At 61.9% G+C, this 24017-nt stretch overlaps 2 protein-coding genes across 2 annotated transcripts; both read right to left on the minus strand.

The window, feature by feature from the left end:
* Nucleotides 1-2217: 2217 nt before the first annotated feature.
* On the minus strand, nucleotides 2218-10124 carry RYR1 (ryanodine receptor 1). The gene is made up of 5 exons (XM_074930670.1): nucleotides 10080-10124; nucleotides 7159-7278; nucleotides 4434-4539; nucleotides 4287-4307; nucleotides 2218-2259 (listed from the first exon to the last, which is right to left on the minus strand). The coding sequence occupies exons 1-4, from the start codon at nucleotides 10122-10124 to the stop codon at nucleotides 4291-4293; spliced, it is 288 nt and encodes a 95-aa protein (XP_074786771.1). The 3' UTR covers nucleotides 2218-2259; nucleotides 4287-4290.
* A 5236-nt stretch (nucleotides 10125-15360) lies between these two features.
* Nucleotides 15361-21391, minus strand: PSMD8 (proteasome 26S subunit, non-ATPase 8). The gene is made up of 7 exons (XM_074930741.1): nucleotides 21222-21391; nucleotides 18642-18714; nucleotides 18418-18520; nucleotides 18155-18320; nucleotides 15962-16062; nucleotides 15771-15882; nucleotides 15361-15677 (listed from the first exon to the last, which is right to left on the minus strand). Exons 1-7 carry the CDS (start codon nucleotides 21357-21359, stop codon nucleotides 15540-15542), a joined length of 831 nt encoding a protein of 276 aa, XP_074786842.1. The 5' UTR covers nucleotides 21360-21391; the 3' UTR covers nucleotides 15361-15539.
* Nucleotides 21392-24017: the final 2626 nt, after the last annotated feature.

The following is a 24017-nucleotide window of genomic DNA, read 5'->3' on the forward strand; positions in this document are numbered from 1 at the left end:
GGCGTGGGGGGGGTCAGGGGGCAACGGGGGACCCCTGAACCCCCAGGGGGACCCCCCCAAACACTCACACCCCCCCCACCCCCCCGAAGCTCAGAGGGAGCCCCCCCAAACGGCAAGAGACACACACCCCCCCCCCCCAACCCCATCTCCACGCCCCAAACCACACAGGGACCCCCCCCCCCCCAAACATCAAGGGACCCCCCCCAAAACCCCAGAGACCCCCCCCCCGAACACCCCAAACTTCAAGGGATCCCCCCCCCCCAAAACACCCAGGGACCCCCCCAAACTCAAGGGACCCGTCAAACCCCCCCAAACCCCCAGAGACCCCCCCGAACACCCCAAACTTCAAGGAAACCCCCCCCAAACCCCCAGGGACCCCCCCCAACGCCCAGGAGACCCCCCCGAAACTCACAGGGACCCCCCCGAAACCTCAAGGGACCCCTCAAACCCCCCCCAAACCCCAGGAGCCCCCCCAAACCCCCAGAGATCCCCCCAAATCTCAAGGGACCCCCCCAAAACGCCCCACACCCCCCCCAAACCCCAAAAGACCCCCCCAAACCCCCAGAGACCCCCCCCGAACACCCCAAACTTCAATGAACCCCCCCCCAAACCCCCAGGGACCCCCCCCAACGCCCAGGAGACCCCCCGAACCCCACAGGGACCCCTCAAACCCCCCCAAACCCCCAGAGACCCCCCCCGAACACCCCAAACTTCAAGGAAACCCCCCCCAAACCCCAGGGACCCCCCCAAACCCCAGAGACCCCCCCCGAACACCCCAAACTTCAAGGGACCCCCCCCAAAACCCCCCAAAACCCCCCAGGGACCCCCCCAAACCTCAAGGGACCCCCCCAAAACACCCCACAACCCCCCCCCAAACCCCAAAAGAACCCCCCCCAAGCCCCCCAAACTTCAAGGAACACCCCCCCCCCCCAAAACCCCAACGGACACCCCCCCCCCCCAAAAAAAAAAACCCACAGCGCCCCCCCGTCAAGAGAAACCCTCCAAAATCCCCCCCCCGGAAAAGAAGCCCCCCCAAACCCTTCAACCTTCCACCCTACCCCCCCAAAACCCCTTCGGGGACCCCCCCAAACCCTTCGGGGACCCCCCCCAAAAAAAAAAATACGGAGGGGGGGCCCCCCCTTACCACAGTGCCCCCCGTGAAGAGAAATCCTCCAAAATTCCCCCCCCCCGGAAAAGAAGCCCCCCAAACCCTTCAACCTTCCACCCTACCCCCCAAAACCCCTTCGGGGACCCCCCCAAACCCTTCGGGGACCCCCCCCAAAAAAAAAAATACGGAGGGGGGGCCCCCTCTTACCACAGTGCCCCCCCGTGAAGAGAAACCCTCCAAAATCCCCCCCCGGAAAAGAAGCCCCCCAAACCCTTCAACCTTCCACCCTACCCCCCCAAAACCCCTTCGGGGACCCCCCCAAACCCTTCGGGGACCCCCCCCAAAAAAAAAATACGGAGGGGGGGCCCCCCCTTACCACAGTGCCCCCCCGTGAAGAGAAATCCTCCAAAATTCCCCCCCCCCGGAAAGAAGCCCCCCCAAACCCTTCAACCTTCCACCCTACCCCCCCAAAACCCCTTCGGGACCCCCCCAAACCCTTCGGGACCCCCCCCAAAAAAAAAATACGGAGGGGGGGGCCCCCCCTTACCACAGTGCCCCCCCGTGAAGAGAAATCCTCCAAAATTCCCCCCCCCCGGAAAAGAAGCCCCCCCAAACCCTTCAACCTTCCACCCTACCCCCCCAAAACCCCTTCGGGACCCCCCCAAACCCTTCGGGACCCCCCCCAAAAAAAAAAATACGGAGGGGGGGCCCCCTCTTACCACAGTGCCCCCCCGTGAAGAGAAACCCTCCAAATCCCCCCCGGAAAAGAAGCCCCCCCAAACCCTTCAACCTTCCACCCTACCCCCCCAAAACCCCTTCGGGACCCCCCAAACCCTTCGGGGACCCCCCCAAAAAAAAAATACGGGGGGGGGGGGCCCCCCCCCCTTACCGGCCGCGTCCCTTCTGCAGCCCCACGTCGAAGGCCAGTTTGTCGGTGACGGAGCGGGAGGTGGTGAGGCAGCTCAGGTACTGGGGGGGGGGGGGGGGGGGGGGTGTACCCCGTTATTTTAATTCCGGGGGGGTCCCCCCCCCCCGACCTAGGGGTCCCGTCGTCCCCCCCCCCCCGCGAAGACTCACCATGCCGCTGTGCTGTGCCGCAGGAGGATGGCGTGGCCGTAGAGCAGCGTGCGGTGCCCCCCGCCCTGCGAGGACTGCGGGGGGGGGCGCGGGGTCAGGGCGAGGAAACGGCCCCCCCCCCCCCCCCCCGTGCAACGCACGGCCTCGTGCGAGAGTCGCGGCGGGGAGCTGCGTGGGGCCCGTGGGTGAGACTTGGGACCCCCCCCCCCCCCCCCCCGGTGATGCAGACACCCCCCCCCCCACACACACACACACACACACACACCCCCGCCTCGTGTTAAGGGGTCCCTCGTGCGACGCACGGGTCCCTCGTGCGAGAGTTGCGGCCTGTGGGTTGCACAACCCTCATGCAAGGGTTGTGAAGGGGGGCCCTGCGCTACGCACGGCCCTCGTGCGAGAGTTTGTGACCCGGGTGTTGCATAACCCTCGTGCAAGAATCACGGCAGGGTCCCTCGTGTGACACACAGCCCTCGTGGCACACACTCCTCGTGCGAGCTCTGCACCCTGTGTGTTGCACAACCCTCATGCAAGAGTCGGGAAGGGGTCCCTTGTGGGACCCACGGCCCTCGTGCGAGAGTTATGACCCGGGTGTTGCACGCCCCTCGTGCGAGAGTTGTGAAGGGGTCCCTCATGTGCCACACACTCCTCGTGCAAGATCTGCAGCCCGCGTGTTGCACGCCCCTTGTGCAAGAGCCGTGTTGGGATGCCCCCGTGCGACACATGGCCCTTGTGCGAGAGCTGTGACCTGTGTGTTGCACAACCCTCGTGCAAGAATTGTGGCTGGGTCCCTCGTGTGACACACGACCCTCGTGCGAGAGTTGTGACCCATGCGTTGCACGCTCCTGGTGCAAGAGCTGCTTTTGGGATGCCCCGTGCGATGCACGGCCCTCGTGCAAGAGCTGTGTTGGGGTGCCCCGTGTGTTGCACACTCCTCGTGCAAACTCTATGTCCTGTGTCACACGGTCCTTGTGCAAGAGCCGTGTTGGAGCACCCCCTGCACCGCACACCCCTCGTGTGAGAGCCACGTCGGGGCACCCCGTGCAACACACACACACCCCCCTTGTGCAAGAGCTGTGAGCCGTGTGTCGTGCACTCTTTGTGCAAGAGCCATGGCGGGGGGACCCTGTGCAATGCACGGCCCTCGTGGGACCTCTGCACCCCGTGTGATGCACGGCCCTCGTGTGACACTCACAGCCGGCCGCCCCGTGTGTCACACACCCCTCGTGCAAGAGCCACGTCAGGGTGCCCCGTGTGTCACACACTCCTCGTGCAAGAGCAGCATCAGGGTGCCCCGTGTGACACACAGCCCTCGTGCAAGAGCAGCATCAGGGTGCCCTGTGTGTCATGCACCCCTCGTGCAAGAGCCACGTCAGGGTGCCCCGTGTGACACACGGCCCTCGTGCAAGAGCAGCATCAGGGTGCCCCGTGTGACACACGGCCCTTGTGCAAGAGCAGCATCAGGGTGCCCTGTGTGACACACAGCCCTCGTGCAAGAGCCACGTCAGGGTGCCCCGTGTGACACACGGCCCTCGTGCAAGAGCAGCATCAGGGTGCCCCGCGTGTCACGCACACTCCTTGTGCAAGCTCTGCACCCTGTGTGACACACAGCCCTCGTGCAAGAGCCACGTCAGGGTGCCCCGCGTGTCACGCACGTTCCGTGCGCCACGTGTCTCACACCCCTCGTGCAAGAACCACGTCGGGACGCCCCGTTGTGCCAACACGGCCCTCTCGTGCGAGCTCCTCACCCCGGGGGGGGGGGGGTGGGGGTGTGTGGCGAGTCACAACCCTCGTCCGACGCGTAACACCCCCGCGGCCCCCCCATCCTCGTGCACGCCCCCTCGTGCGTTGCACGCCCGCGCTCACACCTGGGCGGGTATCCATGCGGAGTTGGGTGGAGGAGGAGCTGTTTAAGGGGGGGGGGGGGGGGGTGTTTGGGCAGGGGGAGGGGCACACCCAGCCCCCGGGTCCATGCGGAATGGGGTGGGGGATGGTCAGAAGAGCCCCCCGAATAATTTGGGGGGGGGATGAAGGTGAGGAGGAGGAGGAAGGTTTTTTTTTGGGGGGGGGAGAAAAAAAATCACTGCACCACGGTGGCACCTACCCACTTATCCAGATCGACGCCCTGAGGTGGGCGTTAAGGGTAGGAGGGGGGGGGGGGGGGGGGAGAAAGAAAAACGGGGGGGTCAACGAGAGGTTGGGACCCCCCCAAATCTCCCTTGGGGTACCCAAAACCCCCCCCCGGACCCACCTCGGCGCCGGTCTCGGAGCTGTTGGGCCAACATCTCCTGCAGCGCCCGCACCGAGAGCGACTGCTCCAGCACGAAGCAGCACACGGCCAGGTCGGGGGGGACATTCTGGGGGGGGGACACACACACACACATATAAATATTGGGGGGACGGACACCCCCCAGAATTAGAGGGACACCCCCACACACACTTCCCCGGGGTGGTGAACAGCCCCTCGGGGTTCCTGCGGCTCCAGGGGGGGGGGAAAAGGGGGGGACACACACACACACGGAGACGCGCCCCGAGAGGTGACGGGGGGGGGGGGGGGTGCCTGGGGGACTTGGGGGTGCTATGGGGGGTCCCCGTGTCCCCTGTGGGTGCTGCGGGGGGGTCCCTGTGGCACTTGGGGGTGCTGGGGGGTGTCCCCATGTCACCTATGGGTGCTGTGGGGGGGTCCCCGTGTCACCTGTGGGTGCTGTGGGGGTGTCCCCGTGTCACCTGTGGGTGCTGTGGGGTGTCCCTGTGTCACCTGTGGGTGCTATGGGGGGGTCCTTGTGTTCCCTATAGGTGCTGTGGGGTGTCCCCGTGTCACCTGTGGGCGCTGTGGGGGGTCCCCGTGTCCCCTGTGGGTGCTGCGGGGGTCCCTGTGGCACTTGGGGGTGCTGGGGGGTGTCCCCATGTCACCTATGGGTGCTGTGGGGGTGTCCCCCTGTCCCCCTGTGGGTGCTGCGGGGGGTCCCTGTGGCACTTGGGGGTGCTATGGGGGGTCCTTGTGTCCCCTGTGGGTGCTATAGGGTGTCCCCGTGTCCTTTGTGGGCGCTGTGGGGTGTCCCTGTGTCCCCTGTGGGTGCTATGGGGGGTCCTTGTGTTCCCTATAGGTGCTGTGGGGTGTCCCCGTGTCCCCTGTGGGTGCTGCAGGGGGTCCCTGTGGCACTTGGGGGTGCTGGGGGGTGTCCCCATGTCACCTGTGGGTGCTGTGGGGGGGTCCCCGTGTCACCTGTGGGCGCTGTGGGGGGTCCCTGTGTCACCTGTGGGTGCTAGGGGGGGTCCTTGTGTCCCCTGTGGGTGCTATAGGGTGTCCCCGTGTCACCTGTGGGTGCTGTGGGGTGTCCCCGTGTCCCCTGTGGGTGCTGTGGGGGGTCCCTGTGGCACTTGGGGGTGCTGGGGGTGTCCCCATGTCACCTATGGGTGCTGTGGGGGGGTCCCCGTGTCACCTGTGGGTGCTGCGGGGGGTCCCTGTGGCACTTGGGGGTGCTGGGGGGTGTCCCCATGTCACCTATGGGTGCTGTGGGGGGGTCCCCGTGTCACCTGTGGGTGCTGTGGGGGGTCCCTGTGTCACCTGTGGGTGCTATGGGGGGGTCCTTGTGTTCCCTATAGGTGCTATGGGGGGTCCCCGTGTCACCTGTGGGTGCTGCGGGGGGTCCCTGTGTCACCTGTGGGTGCTATGGGGGGGTCCTTGTGTCCCCTGTGGGTGCTATAGGGTGTCCCCGTGTCCTTTGTGGGTGGCTGTGGGGTGTCCGCGTGTCCCCTGTGGGTGCTGTGGGGGGTCCCTGTGGCACTTGGGGGTGCTGGGGGGTGTCCCCATGTCACCTATGGGTGCTGTGGGGGGGTCCCCGTGTCACCTGTGGGTGCTGCGGGGGTCCCTGTGGCACTTGGGGGTGCTGGGGGGTGTCCCCATGTCACCTATGGGTGCTGTGGGGGGGTCCCCGTGTCACCTGTGGGTGCTGTGGGGGGTCCTGTGTCACCTGTGGGTGCTATGGGGGGGTCCTTGTGTTCCCTATAGGTGCTATGGGGGGTCCCCGTGTCACCTGTGGGTGCTGCGGGGGGTCCCCTGTGTCACCTGTGGGTGCTATGGGGGGGTCCTTGTGTCCCCTGTGGGTGCTATAGGGTGTCCCCGTGTCCTTTGTGGGTGCTGTGGGGTGTCCGCGTGTCCCCTGTGGGTGCTGTGGGGGGTCCCTGTGGCACTTGGGGGTGCTGGGGGGTGTTCCCCATGTCACCTATGGGTGCTGTGGGGGGTCCCCGTGTCACCTGTGGGTGCTGTGGGGGGTCCCTGTGTCACCTGTGGGTGCTAGGGGGGGTCCTTGTGTCCCCTGTGGGTGCTATAGGGTGTCCCCGTGTCCTTTGTGGGTGCTGTGGGGTGTCCCCGTGTCACCTGTGGGTGCTATGGGGTGTCCCTATGTCCTCACTGGGTGCTATGGGGGGGGTCCCCGTGTCCCCTGTGGGTGCTATGGGGGGTCCCCATGTCTCCTGTGGGGGCTATGGGGGGTCCCTGTGGGTGCTGTGGGGTGTCCCCGTGTCCCCTATGGGTGCTAAAAGGTGTCCCCGTGTCCCCTGTGGGTGCTATGGGGAGTCCCTGTGTCCCCTGTGGGGTGTCCCCGTGTCCCCTGTGGGTGCTATGGGGGGTCCCTGTGTCCCCTGTGGGGTGTCCCCGTGTCCCCCTGTGGTGTGTGCAGGGCCCCTGTGTCCCCTATAGGTGCTATGGGGTGTCCACGCGTCCCCTATGGGTGCTACGGGGTGTCCCAAACTCCCCCTGACCCCCCGTCATGATGCCACGGGGGGGCTCCCTCACCCCTCAACACCCCCCTTATGCATTAGGGTGCCCCCCACGCTCTAGGGTGCCCCCTCCGCCATGGGGGTACCCCCTCCGCCATGGGGTGCCCCCTCCGCCATGGGGGTGCCCCCCTCCCGCCATGGGGTGCCCCCCTCCCGCCATGGGGTGCCCCCCCCCGCCATGGGGTGCCCCCCACCTGGGCGTTGGAGGTGGGCTCCAGCGAGCAGAGGCGGTTGCCGAAGCCCTCGGCCGCCAGGCAGAGCTTGAGCTGCTCCTGCAGCAGGACGGTGCTGCACTGCAGGACCACCTCGTCCTCCTGGGGGGGCACGGGGGGGGGTCAGCACCCCGAAAAACCCCCCCCGGAACACCCCAAACCCCCCTGAACCCCCCCGAACTCACAGCAACCCCCTGGGGCCCCCCAGGACCCAACAGGAGCCCCCAGAACCCCCTGACACCCCCCCCCCCAGGACCACCTCGTCCTCCTGGGGGGGCACGGGGGGGTCAGCACCCCGAAAACCCCCCCCCGGAACACCCCAAACCCCCCCGAACCCCCCCGAACTCACAGCAACCCCCTGGGGCCCCCCAGGACCCAACAGGAGCCCCCAGAACCCCCTGACCCCCCCCCCCAGGACCACCTCGTCCTCCTGGGGGGGCACGGGGGGGTCAGCACCCCCGAAAAACCCCCCCGGAACACCCCAAACCCCCCCGAACCCCCCGAACTCACAGCAACCCCCTGGGGCCCCCCAGGACCCAACAGGAGCTCCCAGAACCCCCTGACCCCCCCCCCCGGACCACCTCGTCCTCCTGGGGGGGCACGGGGGGGTCAGCACCCCGAAAAACCCCCCCGGAACACCCCAAACCCCCCCGAACCCCCCCGAACTCACAGCAACCCCCTGCGGCCCCCAAGGACCCAACAGGAGCCCCCAGAACCCCCTGACCCCCCCCCCCAGGACCACCTCGTCCTCCTGGGGGGGCACGGGGGGGTCAGCACCCCGAAAAAAACCCCCCCGAACCCCCCCGAACTCACAGGAACCCCCTGGGACCCCCCAGAACCCCCTGACCCCCCCCCCCCAGCGCCACCTCATCCTCCCGGGGGGGCACCACCCCAAACACCCCCCCCCCCCCCCAAACCCCCCCCCCCCCAGGGCCACCTCATCCTTTTGGGGGGGGCGCGGCGGGGGATCAGCACCCCCTAAGACCCCCCCCCCGGGACCCCAACACTCAGGGGGGGGCCCCCCCAACTAGGTTTGCGGGGGGGGGGGGGGGGCAGGACCCTTGGGTGCCCCCCCCTGACCTTAGTGGTGGTTTGGGGGGGGGGGGGGTGATTTTAACCTTCTCCCCCCCTTCAGCTGCTCCCGTCACTCCGGGGGGGGGCAGAAGGGGGAGGGGGGGGGGCAGATGCCTCCCGCGCGCCGAAGATGCCACCGCGCCCCCCCCCCGCCCAAAAAAAAAAAAAAAAAAAAAAAGGGGGGGGGGGGGCGGTTTTCAGCTTCAAATCTGCTGAGCTCAGCATTTCCCACGGGCCCGCCCCCCCCCCCCCCCCCCCCCCTCAAGGACACCTCCTCGTCCTTGACCCCCCCCCCCCCCAAAAAAAAAAAATTTACAGGAGGGGGGGGGCAGTTATTAACACCCCACCCCCCCCCCGGGAGGGTCCCAGTGCAGTTTTGAGGCCAAACTGGGAGGAACTGGGACAAAGGAAAGAACTGGGACACCCCACCCCCCCCCCATCCCATCCTTCCCCCCCCCCGGCTCCTCGCTGCCCATCCCCCCCCCCCCCGGGGGGGGTGGATCTGGTTTCGCCCCCCCCGGCAGCTGCTTCCCCCCCCCCCCAGTTGCTTTTTTGGGCGCACACGCGGCTCCGGGGACAGGTGGGGGGGGGGGGGGGGGCGCTTACAACCCCTCCCCCACCCCGCTGCACCCCCCCCACCCCCCCCGAACCCCCCCCCCCCCAGTTCATCCCAGTGGGAGCTGCCCCCCTGCCCCATCCAGTTGCTCCCAGTGTTCCCAGTTCGGGCTGGGGTGACAATCCCAGTATCCCCAGTATGTCCCCAGCATGCCCAGACCTCCCAGTCCTTCCTCCCAGTATCCCCAGACCTCCCAATTCCTCCTCCCAGTACGTCCCAGTATCCCCAGACCCCCCAGTCCCCCCTCCCAGTACATCCCAGTATCCCCAGACCTCCCAGTCCTTCCTCCCAGTATCCCCAGACCTCCCAATTCCTCCTCCCAGTACGTCCCAGTATCCCCAGACCCCCCAGTCCCCCCTCCCAGTACATCCCAGTATCCCCAGACCTCCCAGTCCTTCCTCCCAGTATCCCCAGACCTCCCAGTCCCTCCTCCCAGTACATTTCGGTATCCCCAGACCCCCCAGTCCCCCCTCCCAGTACATTCCGGTATCCCCAGACCTCCCAGTTCCTCCTCCCAGTACGTCCCAGTATCCCCAGACCCCCCAGTCCCCCCTCCCAGTACATTCCGGTATCCCCAGACCTCCCAGTCCCTCCTCCCAGTACATCCCAGTATCCCCAGACCCCCCAGTCCCTCCTCCCAGTACATCCCAGTATCCCCAGACCTCCCAGTCCTTCCTCCCAGTATCCCCAGACCCCCCAGTCCCTCCTCCCAGTATCCCCAGTCCTGGTCTGCCCAGTTTCCCCAGTATCTCCCCCCAGTCCCCGCCACTATCCCCAGTCCTGGTGACCCCAGTTGCCCCAGTCCCTTCTCCCAGTGCCCCCAGTCCCCTCCCCCACTACCTGCCACCAGTCCCCTCCAGTATCTCCCCCAATCCCACCCAGTACCTCCCCCAAGTCACCCCAGTACCCCCCACTCCTCTGCCCCCCAGTCCCTCCCAGTATCCCCAGTCCCTCCTCCCAGTGCCCCCTCCCAGTATCCCCAGTCCCCCCTCCCAGTGCCCCCAGTATCCCAGTGCCCCCTCCCAGTGCCCCAGTCCCTCCTCCCAGTGCCCCCAGTATCCCCAGTGCCCCCTCCCAGTGCCCCAGTCCCTCCTCCCAGTGCCCCCCAGTCCTCCCAGTCCCTCCTCCCAGTCCCCCCAGTATCCCCAGTGTTCCCCAGTACCCCCAGTCCCTCCTCCCAGTCCCCCAGTGCCTCCCAGTATCCCCCACTCACCGTCCGCAGGAACTGGACATCGTCCTCGCTGTCGCCCTCAGCCATGGCCGTGGGCGCTGGTGTTACTGGTGTTACTGGTGTTACTGGTGTCACTGGTGGCTGTCACTGGTGTCACTGGTGGGCGCTGCCCCCCCCGCCGTGTCCCTCCGCCGCGGGGCTCCGCCGCCTGCCGGTGCCGCTGGCCCCGCCCACACGCACACGTCACAGGGGGAGGGGCCTGGGGGGGAAACTGAGGCACAGCCCCGCCCCCATCCCCACCCCCCACCCCCCGCGGGGGGACCCCAAAAACGGGGGGGGGGGGGGCAGAGCCCACGGGGGGGGCTGGCCCTTTAAGAAAAGGGGGTGGGAGGGGGGAGAGGCCCAGTACGGACCAGTTCAGACCAGTACAGACCAGTTCAGACCAGTTCAGACCAGTACGGACCAGTAAGGACCAGTACAGACCAGCACGGACTAGTTCGGACCAGCACGGACCAGTACGGACCAGTTCAGACCAGTTCAGACCAGTACGGACCAGTTCAGACCAGTACGGACCAGTAAGGACCAGTACAGACCAGTACAGACCAGCACGGACCAGCATGGACTAGTTCGGACCAGCACGGACCAGTACGGACCAGTACGGACCAGTTCAGACCAGTTCAGACCAGTTCGGACCAGTACGGACCAGTACGGACCAGTACGGACCAGTACGGACCAGTGGGGGGTCACAGGGGGGGCAGACCCACGGGTGAGGGGCACACGCGTGTGCACGGGACACACACACGTGTGCACGGAACATATACACTGACACACACGCGTGTGCACAAGGCACATACATGTGCACGGAACATGCGTGTTCACGAGACACACGTGCACGGAACATACACACACGTGTGCACGAGACATACGTGTGTGCACAAGACACATAGAGGTTCACGAGACACATACATGTGCACGGAACACACGCATGGAACATACACAGAACACACACGTGTGCACGAGACACACACGTGCACGGAACACACGCGTGTTCACAAGACGCATGTGCACGTAACATGCATGTGCACAGAACATACACACAGACACACGTGTGCACGAGACACACACATGTGCACGGAATATACACAGACACACATGTGTGTGCATGAGACACGTGCACGGAACACGTGTGTTCACGAGACATACATGTGCACGGAGTATACACGCGCATGTGCGTGAGAAACAAATGTGCACGGAACACGTGTGTGTTCATGAGACATGCATGTGCACGTAACACGCATGTGCACGGAACATACACACAGGCACACACGTGTGTGCATGGGACACGTGTGCACGGGACGCAGACAGACACATACAGACACGTGTGCACGGGGGAGACACACGCACACACATGCGCTCACACTCACACACACTGACTCACACTCACACACACACACTCACTCACACACACACACTCACACTCACACACTCACACACACTCACTCTCTCACACTCACACACACACTCACACTCTTTGTCACACTCTCTCTCTCACACTCACTCACACTCTCTCACTCACACTCACACTCTCACACTCTCTCACCCTCGCACCGACTCACTCTCACACTCACTCTCACACTCTCACACACTCTCACTCTCACACTCACACTCTCTCACCCTCGCAGACTCACACTCACACACTCTCACTCTCTCACACTCTCACACACTCACCCTCACCCTCACACCAACTCGCACTCTCACACACTCACACTCTCACACACTCACACTCATACTCACACTCTCACTCTCACACTCACACTCTCGCACTCTCACACACACACTCTCACACTCTCTCACACTCTCTCACACTCACTCTCACACTCACGACGACTCACACTCACACACACTGACCCACACTCACACTCTCACTCTCTCACACTCCTCTCACACACTCTCTCACTCACTCTCACTCACTCTCACTCACTCACTCTCACTCACTCTCACTCACACACTCTCACTCACACTCACACACTCTCACTCACTCTCACTCACACACTCTCTCACTCTCACTCACACTCCTCTCACAATCCTCTCACACTCCTCTCACACTCTCACACTCTCTCACTCTCTCACACACTCTCTCACACTCACTCTCACTCTCACTCACACACTCTCACTCTCACACTCTCACTCACACACTCACACTCACTCACACACTCACACTCCTCTCACACTCACTCTCTCTCTCACACTCTCACACACTCACACACTCACACTCCTCTCACACTCTCTCACACTCACTCTCACACTCTCTCACACTCACTCTCACACTCACTCTCACTCACTCTCACTCACACACTCTCACACACTCTCACTCACACTCTCACTCACACACTCACTCACACACTCACACTCCTCTCACACTCTCACTCTCTCTCTCACACTCTCACACTCTCACACACTCACACACTCACACACTCACACACTCACACTCCTCTCACACTCACACACTCACACTCCTCTCACACTCACTCTCTCACACACTCTCTCACACTCACTCTCACACTCACTCTCACTCTCACTCACTCTCACTCACACACTCTCACACACTCTCACTCTCACACTCTCACGCTCTCACACTCACACTCACTCACACACTCACACTCCTCTCTCACTCTCTCTCTCACACTCACACACTCACACTCCTCTCACACTATCACACTCTCTCACTCACTCTCTCACACTCACTCTCACACTCACTCTCACTGCGCCTGCGCGGCCGCGGGCCCGCCCGACAGGACGGGGGCGCCACCCCCCGCCCCTGGCCCCGCCCCCGGCAAGCCCTGACTGGCCGCAACCACCCGGAGGCGGGACTGGGAGAACTGGGAGGAGACACTGGGGGGGACCTGAGGATACTGGGAGGACTGGGAGCCCGTACTGGGCGGACTGGAAGCACCAGGAGTGCGGATGCTGGGATGACCAATCAGGTTTCTCCTTTCGTTCCCCGCCCGCCCCCCTCCCCTCGCCGCGACCAATCAGCGCAGCCCCTTCCCCCTAGCGCCGCCGGCCAATCGGAGCGAGCCACTCCCTCCGGTACCCGTCAATCAGAGCGAGGGATCCAATCAGAGGGCAGGGCGGGTCCTGGCCGCGGGAGCACGCGGAGGCGCCGCTGGGCCACCTCTTGGCCACCCCCAGTAGCCCACGGCTGAGGCCAGTGGCCCGTGGCCACCAACCAGCACCTTGTGGCCACCAACCAGCAAGCCAGGGCTGATGTCCAGCGCCCTGTGACCACCAACTGGTGAGCCGTGGCCACCAACCTGTACCTCTTGGCCACCACCCAGCAAGCCGTAGCTGATGGCCACGGCCCTGTGGCCACCAACCAGCACCTCGTGGCCACCACCCAACGACCTGAGGCTGATGTCCAGTGCCCTGTGACCACCAACTAGCAACCGGTGGCCACCAACCCGCACCACTTGGCCACCCCCAGCAGCCCATAGCTGAGGCCAGTGGCCCGTGGCCACCAACCAGCATCTTGCGGCCACCAACCTTCAAGCCAGGGCTGATGGCCACTAACCTGTGACCACCAACTGGCGATCCGTGGCCACCAACCAGCACCCCCGCTGATGCCGAGTCCCGTGGCCACCACACGGCAACCCATAGCTGATGCCCTGTGGCCACCCAGCGCCCTGTGGTGGCCACCCAGCGCCTTGTGGCCACTCCCCAGTTTCTTGTGGCCACTCAGGGCCCCACAGATGCAACCCAGTGTTCTCTGGCCACCTCTCAGCGCCCTGTGGCCACCACTCTGCACCTTGTGGCCACTCCCAAGTGTCTCGTGGCCACCCAGCGCCCCGTGGCCACCCCGGGCCACTCAGATGCCACCCAGTGCCCCCTGGCCACAACCTTGCACCCCGTGGCCACCCAGATGCCACCCAGCGCCCCATGGCCACTCCCCTTCACCCTGTGGCCACCCAGATGCCACCCAGCACCCTGTGGCCACCACCCTGCACTCTGTGGCTACCCAGTGCCCCATGGCCATAACCCTGCATCCCGTGGCCACCCAGGGCCACCCAGATGCCACCCAGCACCCCGTGGCCACCCAGATGCTACCCACTGCCCTGTAGCCACCACCCTGCACCTTGTGGCCACCTAGATGCCACCCAGCACCCCGTGGCCACCCTCCTGCACCCTGTGGCTACCCATGGCCACCCAGATGACACCCAGCACCCTGTGGCCACCACCCTGCAGTCTGTGGCTACCCAGTGCCCCGTGGCCACCACCCTGCGCCCCGTGACCACCCAGATGACACCCACCACCCTGCACCCCGTGGCCATCCAGCTGCCACCCAGCACCCCGTGGCCACCACCCTGCACCCCGTGGCCACCCAAGATGCCACCCAGCACCCCGTGGTCACCACCCTGCACCCCGTGGCCACCCAGCTGCCACCCAGCACCCCCTGGCCACCACCCTGCACCCCGTGGCCACCCAAGATGCCACCCAGCACCCCGTGGCCACCACCCTGCACCCCGTGGCCACCCAGCGCCTTGTGGCCACCCCCCTGCACCCCATGGCCACCACAGGTCACCCAGATCCCTGTGGCCACCACCCTGTGCCCCGTGGCCACCCCACCTCCCCGCCCCCCTCGCCAAAGGGGACACGCAGGGACCCCCCCGGTACCTTCTGCTGTCCCCCCCCCCCCCCCAAATTTTGGGGGACCCCCCCAGCCCCATCTCTTCCCCCCCACCCCCCCAGAAAGTGACTCGGGGGGGGGGGGGGGGAGAGGCCCCAAAAACTTGCAGAGGGGGGGCCCCCAAAATTCAGGGGTGGCCCCCAAAAATAGTGGCCGGGGGGCAAGGGATCCCCCTAAATTGGTTTTACCCCCAATTTTTCCCCATTGAAATGGGGGTAAAACCACATTGCAGAGAAGGGGGGGGGGCAATTTGGGGGGGCAACTCAGGGGCCCCCCCCCCCCAATAACCCCCCACCCTCCCCCAAGTGGCCAGCGTGGGCCAGGACCCCGGTTGCCACCAGCAAGGTGCTACTAGCCCCCCCTCCCCTCAAGGAATAAGAAGGTAAAAACCCCCCCCGAGCGCCCCCCCCAAACCCTGTCGTGCACCCCTGTTTGTTTTTTTATTTTTTTTTTAATTTTTTGGGCCCCCCCCCCCCCCCCTCCAAGACCACCACTTGCTGCCGGAAGCCACCATCACTTTATTAAAATCAGGAAAAAAAACACACACACAAAAAAAAAAAAATTAAAAAAAAAAAAAAAAAGAGGGGGGGTGTGGGTACAAATCCATACCCCCCCCAACAAAAAAAAAAAATTAAAAAGGAATGGGGGGGGGGTGCTGCGTGCTCCCCACCCGACACCCTTTTGGGTTTTTTTTAAATATTTTGGAAAAAAAAAAAAAAAAAAAAAGCACGGGTGGCCAAATGAGGAGCGGGGACACCCCGGAGGATAAAAAAAAAAGGGGGGGGGGGTGTGTATTTTTTGTGCCCCCCCCACCTTTCTTAAATAATCATGTCCAGTTGCCGGGCGTACTCGATGACCTGCTTGGCTAGTTCGGTCGAGGGGATGGTGGCATCTTCGGGCTTCTGTTGGCGGCTACTAAACCAGTAGTAGTCGTTGGGGCCCAGTACCCACCCACGCTGAAAAAAAATAATATTTTGGGGTGTTTCGTGTCATTTTGGGGACCCCCCCCCCGCCCCAGCCCTGGATGAAATAAATAAATTTCGAAATACCTTTTTGGCGTAATCGGTCATTTTTTGGCCGGCGGCAAAAAAAAGCATGCGGGTGGCTTCTTTAAAAAGGAGTTTTTCGTAAGCTTTTTCGATGCAGCTGGCGATTTCGTCGCTGAAAAAAATTTAAATTGGGGTAAAAATGGGGGTTTGAGGGGGTTTTGGGGGGGTGTGGGGGCGTGGGGGGCGCTCACCGGATGGTATCGAGGAGAATATCCATGAAAAAAGTGTAGCTTTCCGCTGGGATGTTGCCTTTGGCGAGGAAAACTTTGTTGTAGCGGCCTTCCATTAGATACTAAATTGAAAGAAAAAAAATTAAAAAAAAAAAAAAAATTGGAAAAGGGCGTGGAGAAAAAGGGGATGAAAAAAATAAAAAGGGCGTGGAGAAAAAAGGGGTGAAAAAATAAAAAGGGCGTGGAGAAAAATTGAATTAAAAAAATAAAAAGGGCGTGGAGAAAAACTGAATTAAAAAAATAAAAAGGGCGTGGAGAAAAACTGAATTAAAAAAATAAAAAGGGCGTGGAGAAAAACTGAATTAAAAAAATAAAAAGGGCGTGGAGAAAAACTGAATTAAAAAAATAAAAAGGGCGTGGAGAAAAACTGAATTAAAAAAATAAAAAGGGCGTGGAGAAAAACTGAATTAAAAAAATAAAAAGGGCGTGGAGAAAAATTGAATTAAAAAAATAAAAAGGGCGTGGAGAAAAAATTGAATTAAAAAAATAAAAAGGGCGTGGAGAAAAATTGAATTAAAAAAATAAAAAGGGCGTGGAGAAAAATTGAATTAAAAAAATAAAAAGGGCGTGGAGAAAAATTGAATTAAAAAAATAAAAAGGGCGTGGAGAAAAATTGAATTAAAAAAAATAAAAAGGGCGTGGAGAAAAATTGAATTAAAAAAATAAAAAGGGCGTGGAGAAAAATTGAATTAAAAAAATAAAAAGGGCGTGGAGAAAAAATTGAATTAAAAAAAGGGTGTGTGGAGAAAAATTGAATTAAAAAAATAAAAAGGGTTTGGAAAAAATTGAATTAAAAAAGGAAAAAAAGGGGTGCGGAGAAAAATTAAAAAAATAAAAAGGGGGTGTGGAAAAAAATTGAATTAAAAAAGGGGGTGTGGAGAAAAGTTGAATCAAAAAAATAAAAACGGGGTGTGGAGAAAAATCGAATTAAAAAAGGAAAAAAATGGGGTGTGGAGAAAAATTGAATAAAAAAAATAAAAAGGGGGTGTGGAGAAAAATTGAATTAAAAAAGAAAAAAAAGGGGTGTGGAGAAAAAATTTTAAAAATAAAAAGGGGGTGTGGAAAAAAATTGAATTAAAAAAGGGGGTGTGGAGAAAAAATGAATAAAAAAAGGAAAAAAGGGGGTGTGGAGAAAAATTGAATTTTAAAAAAGGCGTGTGGAAGAAAATTGAATTAAAAAAAGAAAAAATAAATAAGGTGTGGAGAAAAATTGAATCAAAAAAAGGGAGTGTGGAGAAAAATTGAATAAAAAAGGAAAAAAAGGGGTGAAGAAAAATTGAATTCAAAAAGGGTGCGGAGAAAAACTGAATTTTAAAAAAATGCGTGGAAAAAAATTGAATTAAAAAAAGAGTGTGGAGAAAAATTGAATTAAAAAATGAAAAGGAGATGTGGAGAAAAACGGAATTTGAAAAAAGGAAAAAAAAATGGGGTGTGGAGAAAATTGAATTTAAAAAAGGAAAAAAAGGAGTATGGAGAAAAACTGAATAAAAATTAAATAAAAATTAAAAAGGGGGGGTGAAGAAAAATTTAAAAAAGGGCGCGGAGAAAAATCGAATTTCAAAAAAATCGCGCAGAAAAAAAATGGAATTAAAAAAAAGAGTGTGGTGAAAAATTGAATAAAAATTGAATAAAAATTGAATAAAAATTGAATAAAAATTGAATAAAAATTGAATAAAAATTGAATAAAAATTGAATAAAAATTGAATAAAAATTGAATAAAAATTGAATAAAAATTGAATAAAAATTGAATAAAAATTGAATAAAGGGGGGTGAAGAAAAATTAAAAAAAGGGCGCGGAGAAAAATCGAATTTCAAAAAAATCGCACGGAAAAAAAATGGAATTAAAAAAAAGAGTGTGGTGAAAAATCGAATAAAAATCGAATAAAAATCGAATAAAAATCGAATAAAAATCGAATAAAAATCGAATAAAAATCGAATAAAAATCGAATAAAAATTAAAAAGGGGGGGTGAAGAAAATTTAAAAAAAGGGTGCGGAGAAAAAATCGAATTTCAAAAAAATCGCGCGGAAAAAAAAATGGAATTAAAAACAAAAAGCGTGGAGAAAAATTGAATTTTTAAAAAAAGCGGGCGATTAACCCCTCAAATAATTAATTTTTTTTTTTTTTTGGGGGGGTGGGGGGAAAGGGGGGGTACCTGCTCGAGGGACACGGGGTGCTTGATGTAGACGTTGCTCTGGATCTCGCGCGCCGGCAGCCGCTCCAGCTCCGTGTGGAACTCGGCCACGCGGTTTTGGGAGAGAAGAAAAAGCAAGTTCAGCCCCAGGAGTTGGTGTTTGTAGACGGATTCGGGCAGCTCTTCCCTTGAGGGGGGGGAGAAAAAAAATTAATTTTTCAAAAATTGGGGGTTTTTTAAGTCAAAAAAAGGTATTTTTTTTTTTTTTTTTTAGGGGGGTGTACTTGTAGTCGAAGTAGTAGCACTTGAGTTGGGCCATGTAGCGCTCGAAGGAGGGGATGTCCTTGCGTAAGATGCTCCACTGGGCGCCCAGTTCCAGGATGTCCCCTGGGGGGGGACAAAAAAAATTAAAAAAAAAAAAAAAAAGGACAAAAAATAATCAAATTGTCTTTTTTTTTTTTTTTTTTTTGAGGGTCGAGGGACGGGGGGGAGGAATCGGGGCACTTACGGGCCAGGATGAGGTGCTGCTTGGGGAGGGTGGTGCTGGCGGTGGGGAGGAAGTTGAGGTCTAGCAGTGCGAGCTGAGGGGGGGGGACACGCGGGGGGGGGACAGGGGGACGTGGAGAGATGGGGGGGACACGGGGGGGGACATGGGGAGGGGACAGGGGGACACAGAGAGACAGAGGGGACACGGGGGGGGGGGAAACGGGGGGGACAGAGGGACACGGGGGGGGGAAACGGGGGGGACAGAGGGACACAGAGAGACAGAGGGGACACGGGGGGGGGGACAGAAGGATGGGAGGGACATGGGGGGGGACAGAGGGACACAGAGAGACAGAGGGGACACGGGGGGGACAGAGGGACACAGAGAGACAGAGGGGACACGGGGGGGCAGAAGGACACAGAGAGGACACAGGGGGGGACATGGGGGGGGGACAGAGAGACAGAGGGAACACGGGAGGGACACGGGGAGGACAGAGGGACGGGGGGGGACAGAGGGATGGGGGCGACATGGGGGGGGACAGAAGGACACAGAGAGATGGGGGGACACGGGGGGGGGACAGAGGGACACAGAGAGATGGGGGGGACATGGGGGGACACAGAGAGATGGGGGGACACGGGGAGGGGACAGAGGGACACGGGGGACACGGGGAGGGGACAGAGGGACACAGAGAGACGGGAGGACAGAGGGGACATGGGGGGGGACAGAAGGACACAGAAGAGGTCACGGGGGGGACACAGAGGGACAGGGGGGACACGGGGGGGGACAGAGACACAGGGGGAGGAGGGAAGAACACAGTCAGAGCCGGGGGGGGGGCAGAGCCCCCCACACCCCCCCCCCCCCCGTGACGCCCTTTGGTGTTTCAGGCTGCGGGAAGTGGGGAGCGGGGGGGGGGGGGGGGGGGGTTGGGCACCTCCTGACTCACCCCCCCCGCGGGTTAATTAAAGCTTCTGGGTAATTAACAACGTGTGAGGGCTCAGCCCAACCCCCCCCAACTGCAGGGACACACCCAGCCCCCCCCCCCCCCCCCCCCAGTTTCAGGGCCCCGCCCTCAGCCCCAGGGACCCCCAGACCCCCCCCCAGCCTCAATAACCCCACAATGACCCCCCCTTCAGGGATCCCCCCCCCCCCCCCCCATTTCCAACCCCAGAGCCCCCCCCCTCAGCCCCAGACCCCCCCATCGCCACCAGGGGCCCCCCCTCAGCCCCGGGGCCCCCCTCAGTCCCAGAGCCCCCCCTCCATCCCCTGGCCGGATGCCCTCAGCCCCTGGCCGCCCCCCCCATCGCCAGAGACCCCCCCTCAGCTTCTGTCTGCCCCCCCATCCCCAGAGACCCCCCCTCAGCCCCAGAGACCCCCCCCCAGCTTCTGTCTGCCCCCCAATCCCCAGATACCCCCCTCAGCCGCAGATACCCCCCCTCAGCCCCAGAGACCCCCCTCAGCCCCAGTCTGCCCCCCCATCCCCAGAGACCCCTCCTCAGCCCCTGGCTGGCCCCCCCCGTCCCCAGAGACCCCCCCTCAGCTTCTGGCCGGACCCCCTCAGCCCCAAAGACCCCCCCCCAAGCCCCAGAGACCCCCCCTCAGCTTCTGTCTGCCCCCCAATCCCCAGAGACCCCCCCTCAGCCCCAGAGACCCCCCCCAGCTTCTGTCTGCCCCCCAATCCCCAGATACCCCCCCTCAGCCGCAGATACCCCCCCTCAGCCCCAGAGACCCCCCCTCAGCCCCAGTCTGCCCCCCCATCCCCAGAGACCCCTCCTCAGCCCCTGGCTGGCCCCCCCCGTCCCCAGAGACCCCCCCTCAGCTTCTGGCCGGACCCCCTCAGCCCCAAAGACCCCCCCTCAGCCCCAGAGACCCCCCACAGCTTCTGTCTCCAGAGACCCCCCCTCAGCCCCAGAGACCCCCCCCTCAGCCCCAGTCTGCCCCCCCATCCCCAGAGACCCCCCCTCAGCTTCTGGCCGGACCCCCTCAGCCCCAGAGACCCCCCCCAAGCCCCAGAGACCCCCCCTCAGCCCCTGGCCGGCCCCCCCATCCCCAGAGGCCCCCCCATCCCCAGAGGCCCCCCCATCCCCAGAGACCCCTCCTCAGCCCCTGGCTGGCCCCCCCCGTCCCCAGAGACCCCCCCTCAGCTTCTGGCCGGACCCCCTCAGCCCCAGAGACCCCCCCCAAGCCCCAAAGACCCCCCCTCAGCTCCAGAGACCCCCCCTCAGCCCCTGGCCGGCCCCCCCATCCCCAGAGACCCCCCGTCAGCCCCTGGCCGGCCCCCCCATCCCCAGAGACCCCCCCTCAGCCCCTGGCCGGCCCCCCCCATCCCCAGAGACCCCCCCTCAGCCCCTGGCCGGCCCCCCCCATCCCAGAGACCTCCCCTCAGCTTCTGGCCGGACCCCCTCAGCCCCAAAGACCCCCCCCCCAAGCCCCAGAGACCCCCCCTCAGCTCCAGAGACCCCCCCTCAGCCCCTGGCTGGCCCCCCCACGGGGCCTCCCCTCGGGGCCGGGGCCTCCCCTCAGGGCCGGGGCCTCCCCTCAGGGCCGGGGCCTCCCCTCAGGGCCGGGGCCTGCCGGTGTGTCCCCCCCCCCCGGCGCCGCGCGCACCTTGAGGCGCCCCAGGGCCTCCCCGCACTTGCTGAGATCCGGGTTCTTGCGGTTCCACTCGCCCTTGAGCCGCTCGTACATGTCGGCCACGGCCCGCAGCCCCCCCGCGCCGTTCACCGCCAGCTCGGGCGCCGCCATGGCCGTGAGTCGGCACGACCGCGCCGCCCGCCGCTTGACGGCAGCGTCGCGCTTGACGGCAGTCGGCGCAGCGACGCCGCCGGTGCCGTTGCCGCGGTGACGACGCTCCCCCCCCCCCCCCCCCCTCCCAACACGCACTTGAGCCAATCGCGGCGCCGGGGGGGCGGGGCCAGGCGGAGCGCGGAGGGCTTGGCCCGGCAGGCGTGTGACGTCATCGCGCGGCGTGACGTCACGGGGCCCCGTGACCCTGGGGCACAGCATATATGGCTGCTCCAGGTCACGTGTTCCCGGGACACGTCATATGTCCCGTGACGTGCCATACATGCCTGTTACATGTCATATGTCTCGTGACATGTCACATGTCCCGTGATGTGCCATACATGCCTGTTACATGTCATGTGTCCCCATAACATGTCATATGTCCCTGTGACATGTCATATGTCCTGTGACATGCCATACATGCCTGTTACATGTCTTATGTCCCCGTGACATGTCCTATGTCCCGCGACATGTCATATGTCCCGTGACATGCCATACATGTCTGTTACATGTCCTATGTCCCCGTGACATGTCATACATGGCTGTTACATGTCACATGTCCCTGTGACATCATATGTCCCCGTGACATGTCATATGTCTCGTGACACGCCATACATGCTTGTTACATGTTACATGTCACACGGCTCCTGACATGGAGCTGTGGGTTTGTGTGTCCGCATGTCCCTGTGTCTGCGTGTCCACAGGTCTGTGTGTCTGCGTGTCCCTGTGCCCGTGTGTCCATGTGTCTGTGTCCCCATGACCATGTGTCCGTGTGTCCCCGTGTCCGTGTGTCCCTGTGTCCGCATGTCCCTGTGTCCTCGTGTCCCTGTGTCCTCGTGTCCGTGTGTCCCCATGTCCTCGTGTCCCCGTGTCCCTGTGTCCACGTGTCCCCGTATCCCCGTGTCCTCGTGTCCCCGTGTCCGCGTGTCCACGTGTCTCCGTGTCCATGTGTCCCCGTGTCCCCGTGTCCCCGTGTCTCCGTGTCCCCGTGTCCCCGTGTCCGTGTGTCCCCGTGTCCCCGTGTCCCCATGTCCTCGTGTCGCCGTGTCTGGTGTCCCCGTGTCCGCGTGTCCTCGTGTCCCCGTGTCCGTGTGTCCCCGTGTCCGTATGTCCCCGTGTCCGCGTGTCCCCGTGTCCCCATGTCCTCGTGTCCCCGTGTCCGTGTGTCCCCGTGTCCGTGTGTCCCGGTGTCCATGTGTCCCTGTGTCCGCGTGTCCACGTGTCCCCGTGTCCGTGTGTCCTCGTGTCTGTGTGTCCCGGTGTCCGTGTGTCCCCGTGTCCGGTGTCCCCGTGTCCGCGTGTCCTCGTGTCCCTGTGTCCGTGTGTCCCCGTGTCCGTATGTCCCCGTGTCCTCGTGTCCATGTGTCCCCGTGTCCGTGTGTCCCATGTCTTCATGTCCTCGTGTCCCCGTGTCCTTGTGTCCCCGTGTCCGCGTGTCCATGTGTCCCCGTGTCCTCGTGTCCGTGTGTCCGTGTGTCCCCGTGTCCGCGTGTCCTCGTGTCCCCGTGTCCTCGTGTCCGTGTGTCCCCGTGTCCGTGTGTCCGTGTGTCCTTGTGTCCCCATGTCCTCGTGTCCCCGTGTCCGCGTGTCCTCGTGTCCCCGTGTCCTCGTGTCCGTGTGTCCCCGTGTCCGTGTGTCCTCGTGTCCCCATGTCCTCGTGTCCCCGTGTCCCCGTGTCCCCGTGTCCGTGGGGCGGCGCGGGGGGGACAGACTGACACCACACGTGCCCGTTTCCCGGGGGGGTTTTTCTTTGGGGCCGGCGCCCGCACCAACAGCGACAGCCCCCGCGCGTCCCCCCCCCCCCGACCCCCCCCCGTGTCCCCCCCAACTCCATGTCCCCCCCCCACTCCCCCCGTGTGTCCCCCCCCCCCCCCATCTGTGTCCCCCCCCCCTCCCCGGGAGGGACGAGCCGCTACGAAATTGGGGTTAAAAACAGGGACACCCCCCCCCCCCCCCAAAAACACACCCCCCCCCCCCCCGGGGTGGCTTTAAAAAACACTCGTGGTAAGAAAAGGCCCCCCCCCGCGCACCCCACAGTGGGGGGGGTCTCGGGGGGGTCCCGGGGGGGGTCCCTGAGGTGGCCGTTGGGGTCCCTGGGGTCCCCCTGGGGTGCGGGGGGGCGGCCGTGGCTTGGACATGCGTGTGCCCCCCCCCCGCCGCCCGCCAAGGGACACGGGGGGTCCCTAAGGGAGGATGGGGACCCTCGGGGGGGACATGGGGGGGGGGGGGTCAAGAGACCCCAAGGGGACGTGGGGGACCCTGAGGGGGACATGGGGGGGTGGCAGGAGGACCCCGAGGGGACATGGGGGGGTCAAGAGGACCCCAAGGGGACATGGGGGGACACCAGGGGGACCCCAAGGGGACATGGGGGGACACCAGGAGGACCCTGAGGGGACATGGGGACCCTCAGGGGACATGGGGGGTGGCAGGAGGACCCCGAGGGGTCATGGGGGGGTCAAGACGACCCCAAGGGGACGTGGGGACCCTCAGGGGGACATGGGGGGACACCAGGAGCACCCCAAGGGGACATGGGGGGTGGCAGGAGGACCCCGAGGGGACATGGGGGCATCAAGAGACCCCAAGGGGACACGGGGGGGATGTTAGGAGGACCCCAAGGGG

Source organism: Athene noctua, chromosome 35 (assembly GCF_965140245.1).
Source record: "Athene noctua chromosome 35, bAthNoc1.hap1.1, whole genome shotgun sequence".
NCBI lineage: Eukaryota > Metazoa > Chordata > Aves > Strigiformes > Strigidae > Athene > Athene noctua.

Bases quoted from the DNA above. Each gene is read 5' to 3' on its own strand.
- RYR1 (XM_074930670.1), bottom strand. From the start codon at position 10,124: ATGGCTGAGGGCGACAGCGAGGACGATGTCCAGTTCCTGCGGACG. The intron at 7,279-10,079 runs GTGAGTGGGGGA...GTGCCCCCCCAG, and splicing joins ATGTCCAGTTCCTGCGGACG to GAGGACGAGGTGGTCCTGCA. The intron at 4,540-7,158 runs GTGGGGGGCACC...TCCCCCCCCCAG, and splicing joins AGCCCACCTCCAACGCCCAG to AATGTCCCCCCCGACCTGGC.
- PSMD8 (XM_074930741.1), bottom strand. From the start codon at position 21,359: ATGGCGGCGCCCGAGCTGGCGGTGAACGGCGCGGGGGGGCTGCGGGCC. The intron at 18,715-21,221 runs GTGCGCGCGGCG...CCCCCCCCTCAG, and splicing joins AGGCCCTGGGGCGCCTCAAG to CTCGCACTGCTAGACCTCAA. The intron at 15,883-15,961 runs GTGAGCGCCCCC...AATTTTTTTCAG, and splicing joins ATTCTCCTCGATACCATCCG to CGACGAAATCGCCAGCTGCA.